We start from the raw sequence: 7109 nt of genomic DNA, 5'->3' as shown, positions 1-7109 counted from the left end.
GGAAATGTAACAGGAAAAAGTGAAGACCTAAATGTCAGTCCTACCCTAACTTCAATCATTTCCTACACTTTGCATGAAAAAATACAATTTGCCTTGGATTACTAGAGTAGCATTTCAAGAATTACTCTTGAAGCTCAGCGTCTGTAGCTCAACAGCTGGGGTGCCAGCCACATATGCTGGAGCTGGCGGGTTTGAACCCAGCCCGGGCCTGCCAAACGACAACTACAACCAAAACATAGCCGGGCGTTATGGCAGGCGCCTGTAGCCCCAGCTACTTGGGAGTCTGAGGCAATCACTTGAGTTGGAGGTTGCTGTGAGCTGTGACGCCACAGCATTCTACCGAGAGTGACTGTGAGAGAGACGGTTTCCAAAAAAAAGAAAAAATTAACTCTTGAACTACTTTAGGCTGTCCTATCATTGGAACCTGCCTATTAGTGTTGTGGTTGCGATACTTTTCTTCCAAAGGTCCCCTATGTAAAGTATACTTTTTTTTTTTTTGTAGAGACAGAGTCTCACTTTATGGTCCTCGGTAGAGTGCCGTGGCCTCACACAGCTCACAGCAACCTCCAACTCCTGGGCTTAAGCGATTCTCTTGCCTCAGCCTCCCGAATAGCTGAGACTACAGGCGCCCGCCACAACGCCCGGCTATAAGTATACTTCTATACATCAACAAATACAAATATCCTTCCTAAAACAAGGGTTCTTGTCAACTTGAAGACTTTCTGTGGGGATTTTTCTAGAAGCCTAAATCATTTTAGAAGGTAGGAGGAAAAATTAATTAAACCTACTTTACTCAACTTGCAAAAGCTTTGTGAAATTTTGCAGGTGTGACCCTTTTCTTTTCTTCAAACTGTAGGTACTGCTGGGAGGGGAATCCAGGCAGTTACTTGTATAAGCTGTCAAACTAATCCAAATACCTTTATTAGCAAATTACTTGCCCCACTTCAAGCCAACAGTCTGTCACAGTTTAGTTATTAATTATGAGCATTCTAAGAGTATTTGGCAGTCATAACCAATATTTTTAAAATAAAAACAAGCCACTGGGGAGAAAAAACAATTTTATTTTTAAATTTCATGCTTCAAATTTGTTTTCTATACATTAGGTACTATATAGAATTTAAGATACCAATATTTAAATTGGGCAGTATTATTTCATATAAATTTAGTTGGAGAACTACAACAGCCATTCTGGTTATAAACACCCAAACAAAGGTACCAAATTAGGAAATAGGATTTTTATTATAATTCAAATTTAACTGACCTACGGTTTTAACTTGTTATTGGGTTAAACTGTTAAACTTAGCCTTTACCCCTGAACAGTTGGTAAAACAAGGCTATCAAAGTATTATGCAAGAGATGACAACTTTTGCAAAAGCAGTCCCCTGGGTTGCACTTACTTTGAACCAACAAACACCCAATGTTACCTTACACTAACCAATCTTTTTATTATAGGTTGTAAGAATTGGCAAAAGCAATCAATCTTTAAAGGTTTTTTTTTTTTGGGGGGGGGCCTTTAATGGTTAATCTTTGGACTTAAGGGGGAAAAATAAGCCCATACTGCATGTCACCTCTTAAAAATGTTTTAGCAGCTTAAATCTTTTTAATTATATAGAACTTATTACATGAGGCTGTAACTTTGAAATATAGCTCACAACCAAATCAATCAACATACACACTGGCACTTCAGCACAAAGGTAAACTTTAAAAACAAATTACTTTGGACCTTTAAAATCAGGCCATAGTATAAAAACAGTCCATGGTCTTATATTTAGCAAATTCATACTAAAATAATTCTATTTTTGTAGGATAAAGGCTAAGAAAACTTTACATATGCTGTAAGTTTATTACATGTATTTACATGGCTCTTTTCTTCCCTAGGTACTTAAAACTTTCACATTATACAACTCCCCACTTTACGGAGGCATTACAGGGATGACAAGGCCAGATCACTGTCTGAATAGCATATGCAGTGCTCTAATACAAAAATGTATTTTAAAAGCTACCATTAAACACTGCTTCTATAAAAAAATTTGTTTTGGTGCATTTGTTGGTAGACACCTCACCATTTGCATTAAAAATTAGGGCCACTGAGGTATACTGTGCCTTATTCTAATAAACCTCAAGTATCCTTTCCACATTCACCACTGTACAATTTAGTAAAATGCAACTATTAAGAAAAATTCACATTTTCTTTTGGCAGTGCATCAGATTTTATTACTGGTGTGGCTGTTTCTAGTATATTTAACTTTGAAATGTTCAACTAGTTTTCAATCTCTGTCTTACAGCTAGATGCTTATCATCTTAGTCGCTAACTCAACACATAAATCTACTGAGACCCATGAATGATAATCTTAAATTACTGTTTTTCCCCCAACAATAGAAAAAGCTGATTGCTTTACCATTCCCCAAATCTAAACTTGAATAGTTTCACTTATAAGATACTCAGTTGAGAATATTACCAAATACAATCATTAATTTCTTTAAGCTGCACTGATACTATTACATCACAGTGCGCACAACACGTAGAGCAAATGAGATGAAGTCTAAATATACTTTTCACTTATAATTAGTTCTACACAAAAGGATTCCCTACTCAATCTGTTTCAGACCAGTTGACTATATCCATAAGCAACAGTACTTTATCTTATTTTATACTTGTACTTTAAGTAAGGTTTTAAGTTGAAATGTCATTATTTCCTTATCTGAAGGATTGAAGGAAACAGGAACCCAGTGGCTTGGAGGTTTGGGAAGAACACTTGGTGATGGTGGCTCACTAAATTTGGCTCCAGCATAGTTTTGATTAGCTTGAGATTTAAAAAGTAAGCTGGGACTTGAAAAGCTTGAGTTCCAGTTTTGATTATTTGGAAAATTTTTGTTCTTCCCCCCATTTTGCATGGCTTGCCATGCAGCTGCTGATGAGTTATAACCATGTCCTCTTTCTTTTTTCTTATGAACAATCTTCATCTGAGAATTCTGATCCTTGGTCTTCTGTCTATTAATCTGTTGTTGGTTCTTACTAACATTTCTAGATTGAGGGGCTGGAATGTTATACCTTTCTCCACCACCCATCTTCAGCTTCTTTGTCACCTATAAATGAATGGAAACAAATATTGAATAAAATTCCAGTAAGAAAAGTTCAAAATCTTCAAGAAGCTTCTATAGCCCCAATTTGCAACTCTTCCACAAGTTTTGGAGAAGCCTCAAAAATAGGCCATTCAGGGCCAGGCACAGTGGCTCATGCCTGAAATCCTCGCACTCTGGGAAGCCAAGGTGGGTGGATTACTTGAGCTCAAGAGTTCAAGACCAGCCTGAGCAAGAGTGAGATTCCTATCTCTAAAAATAGTTGGGGCAGTGCCCATAGCTCAGTGGGTAAGGTGCAGGGCACATACACCAAAGCTGGCGGGTTCCTGGCCCGGCTCGGGTCTGCTAAAACAACAATGACAACTGCAACAACAACAAAAAAAATAGCCAGGCCTTGGGAGGCTGAGACAAGAGAATCGCTTAAGCCCAAGAGTTTGAGGTCGCTGTGAGCTGTGATGCTATGGCACTCTACCCAGGGCAACAGCTTGAGACTGCCTCAATAAAATAAGTAAGTAAATAAAAATAGCCAGGTGTTGTGGCAGGGGTCTGTAGTTCCAGCTACTCAGGAGGCTGAAGCAAAAGGATTGCTTGAGCTCAGGAGTCTGAGGTTGCTACGAGCTATGATACCATCACACTCTATCTAACCAAGGTGACAAAGGAGACTCTTATCTCAAAAAAAAAAAAAAAAAAAAGACCATTCAGCTACTTTAACTCAAAAATTAGAGTAAGCTGTTCATACTTCATTGTATGCACAGCCTATTTCCTTCACTGAGAAAGCCCCAAATATCTGAATTATCTTCTATTTAAAAATTCAAAAACTGGGCGGCGCCTGTGGCTCAGTGAGTAGGGTGCCGGGCCCCATATGCCAAGGGTGGCGGGTTCAGGCCCAGCCCCGGCCAAACTACAACAAAAAAATAGCGCCAGGCGTTGTGGCGGGCGCCTGTAGTCCCAGCTGCTTGGGAGGCTGAGGCAAGAGAATCGCGTAAGCCCAAGAGTTAGAGGTTGCTGTGAGCCGTGTGACGCCATGGCACTCTACCCGAGGGCGGTACAGTGAGACTCTGTCTCTACAAAAAAAAATTCAAAAACTAGGGCGGCGCCTGTGGCTCAGTCGGTAAGGCGCCGGCCCCATATACCGAGGGTGGCAGGTTCAAACCTGGCCCTGGCCAAACTGCAACTAAAAAATAGCCGGGCATTGTGGCGGGCGCCTGTAGTCCCAGCTACTCGGGAGGCTGAGGCAAGAGAATCGCTTAAGGCCCAGGAGTTGGAGGTTGCTGTGAGCTGTGTGAGGCCATGGGACTCTACCGAGGGCCATAGGGTGAGACTCTGTCTCTACAAAAAAAAAAAAAAAAAAATCAAAAACTAAAAGCAAAAATTTAAAAGCGGTTTAGGAAGGGTCAGTCATAAAATGTTTGCCCCATTATGATATGAATTGTTATACCTTTCAGTCTGCTTTCCCGATTGTAGGATTTCCACTACCTGTCCTCTTCCTTGCTGCCAAGCCCAGGATAATAGGTGTTGCTTTCTGAAGGATCCTTTCCTTTGTCTCAATACAGAAGTTTTCATGGGCTGATCTGCTGAGTTCAGCCTAGGAGCTGAGGCCAACATCTGAGTCTCCTCAGCACACAAGTTTGAGAGAAGCCCTAGCTAGAAAGGGAAGATTTCATTACTCACTTCAAAAACAGGAGAAAGTGATTGTTTAGATATACCTGATTGTAAAGAATGGCTACTTTCAGAACCAAAAGGTAAATAAGTCCTCTGAAGACAGCTTCCTTTGACCTCAAGCCTCCCATCATTTAAGAACTTTTTCCATCCTTGAAGCCCAGGAACTCCTAGGGGAATGTTTGGAAGGGTGTCTGCGAGTCCTACAAAAAGTTTTTGTTTTTCTTTTTTCTAAGACCTTTCAGTTTGACCAAAATTTTAAGTCAAACTAGGGGAGCATTAAAGTCATACCAAGAAACTGGTATGACTTTAAACTCGATTTTCTAGAGACCCTGTTTTCTAAAATACCACCGTAATTTTCCAGTGTTTTTGACACCACGTACCCGTTTTCAGTCTCCTCCCCGAACCAGACAGCATCACGCAATGCTTCCTTTGCTCATGTACACCTCGACTCCTCCCCATCTCAGAGTAAGTCTTCACAAGCCTTAACCTAAGCCAGTGACCCATCTTATAAGTATTAAAATGCCTCCCTACAATGAACAGATTAACATTCAAGTTCGTTTTTATTTGATGGTCTGATAAACCAAGTTACTAAAGAAATAGTTAACCCCCTTCCTTTCAAAAGAGTAAGGCGACCTTCCACTTTTAATAACCCTGGTAAATTAGGAGTTCCGGTCGTTGAGTCATTCACAACCCGAACCCGGAAAACTCGCTGCCTCCAACGCGGGCGAGGCATCCGAGTGGTGCCGTCGGCCTCGAGCCCGCTCCGGGGTCCCGGGGCTGCCGCCCGCCCGCCCGCCCCGCCCGGGGTCCGGGGCTCCCTCTTCGCCGCTTCCCCCAACAATGGGGAGCGCGGCCACCAACATGGCTGCAGCCGCGGCGCCGCCTCCACTCACCGACTCCAGGCTCGGACTACGGAGGCGGCGGCTTCCTCTCAATGTCGAAGCCTCCCTCCCTTTCCAGGGAGAAACGAGGCACGGATCGAACGAGGCCCACAAGTAGCGAGGAGCTGGCTGCTGACCACCCGATACCTCCTTCCCGACCTCCTCCTCCAGCCTCTACCGACAAAATGGAAGCAGTAGCGAGCGCGGAAGCAGGGCCGGGAGGTCTGCGGCCAATCAAAACACGACGGCGCTGGGCCTGGCCAATGAGAAGCGCCTCACCGCCTGTTGCTGGGCCCGGCGGGGGGCGAGGTGGGGGAGGTGGTTGTTTCCAAGGTTTTGAAATCCCCCCCGGGAGGAGCATGTCGGGAATAACTGCTCCTGTCCCGAGCGCAGCCTCCGCCCTGCGGTCCCCAGGGGACCCGCGTTAGAATGACCCGAGCCGCTGGCCCACGAAGGCCCCTGCACTAACTCCGGACGCTTCCTCGAGGCGCGGCCCCGGGGCGGCGGGCCGTACCCGCCCCGGCAAGGCCGCGAGCCCCTGGCGGTTCGTCGCCCTTAGAGCTCCCTGGGGGTGACCGGAGGGCGGATCTATTTTTATAGATGGAAGATACTAAAAAAAAGTTGCTTCCCCCCCAGTCAAAACACTGCCCACCGGTCCAGATTTTGCTTCTGGCAAGCCCCGGATTCTATTTCTCAGCTACTTCGCGTTCCCAAAACTGACGGCCACCTACGCGGGTCCCGCCTGCCCTCCCCCACTCCAGCCTCGCAGTTATTCAAAAGTCGCCTCCCCCGCGAAGGCATTTGGGACACACACGGATCAAGTTAATCACTTCCTCCTTTGTGTCACGAGTGGTCTTTAAACTAGAGCCCTTTATCACCCCAGATTATTACTGTTGTGCGTGTATCTGCCGCCACGCATGGGGGGCAGGTTTTATTTTCCCTAGCCCGGCACCGCACGCAAGCAAGTGCACAGTAAGTCTGCTGAGAGAATCAGGGCTGCGCCCTTTATTCCCGTTTCTGCCCCATTTGTAAGTGGGAAAAAGGGAGAGAAAGAGTATTTTGTTCACTTGATGATGCTAGCGAGAAGGGGGGAAAGGCAATTTACTTTGGAGTAAATGTATAAGCAACCCAATGTGGATTGTTTGTTTGTTTTGTGGTTTTTGGCTGGGGCTAGGTTTGAACCTGCCACCTCCGGCATGTGAGACCGGCGCTCTACTCCTTGAGCCACAGGCGCCACCCTGTTTGTTTGTTTTGAGACAGTCTCACTGTGTCACCTTGGGTAGAGTGCCCTGGCTTCACAGCTCATAGCAACCTCCAACTCCTGGGCTTAAGCGATTCTCTTGCCTCAGCCTCCCAAGTAGCTGGGACTTTTTTTGTGGGGTGGGGGTAGTTATCATCCTTGTTTGGCAGGCCGGGCTGGATTCAAACCTGCCAGCTCTGGTGTATGTGGCTGGCATCCTAGCCACTGAGTTACAGGCGCCAAGC

At 45.0% G+C, this 7109-nt stretch overlaps 1 protein-coding gene across 2 annotated transcripts; it reads right to left on the bottom strand.

The window, feature by feature from the left end:
• Window positions 1-605: 605 nt before the first annotated feature.
• PNRC2 (proline rich nuclear receptor coactivator 2) lies at window positions 606-6112 on the bottom strand. Of its 2 annotated transcripts, none has more exons than XM_053575140.1 (3): window positions 5637-6112; window positions 4520-4725; window positions 606-3087 (listed from the first exon to the last, which is right to left on the bottom strand). In XM_053575140.1, exon 3 carries the CDS (start codon window positions 3067-3069, stop codon window positions 2650-2652), a length of 420 nt encoding a protein of 139 aa, XP_053431115.1. In that variant the 5' UTR covers window positions 3070-3087; window positions 4520-4725; window positions 5637-6112; the 3' UTR covers window positions 606-2649. The 2 variants fall into 2 exon arrangements, with proteins under 2 accessions (XP_053431115.1, XP_053431116.1); XM_053575141.1 differs by having other exon boundaries at window positions 4520-4721.
• Between the last annotated feature and the right edge of the window lie 997 nt (window positions 6113-7109).

The sequence above is a fragment of the Nycticebus coucang genome, chromosome 22 (genome assembly GCF_027406575.1).
Source record: "Nycticebus coucang isolate mNycCou1 chromosome 22, mNycCou1.pri, whole genome shotgun sequence".
Classification (NCBI taxonomy): domain Eukaryota; kingdom Metazoa; phylum Chordata; class Mammalia; order Primates; family Lorisidae; genus Nycticebus; species Nycticebus coucang.
Note: the sequence above shows the minus strand (reverse complement) of the source record. Positions and strands in the feature narration are given on the sequence as shown.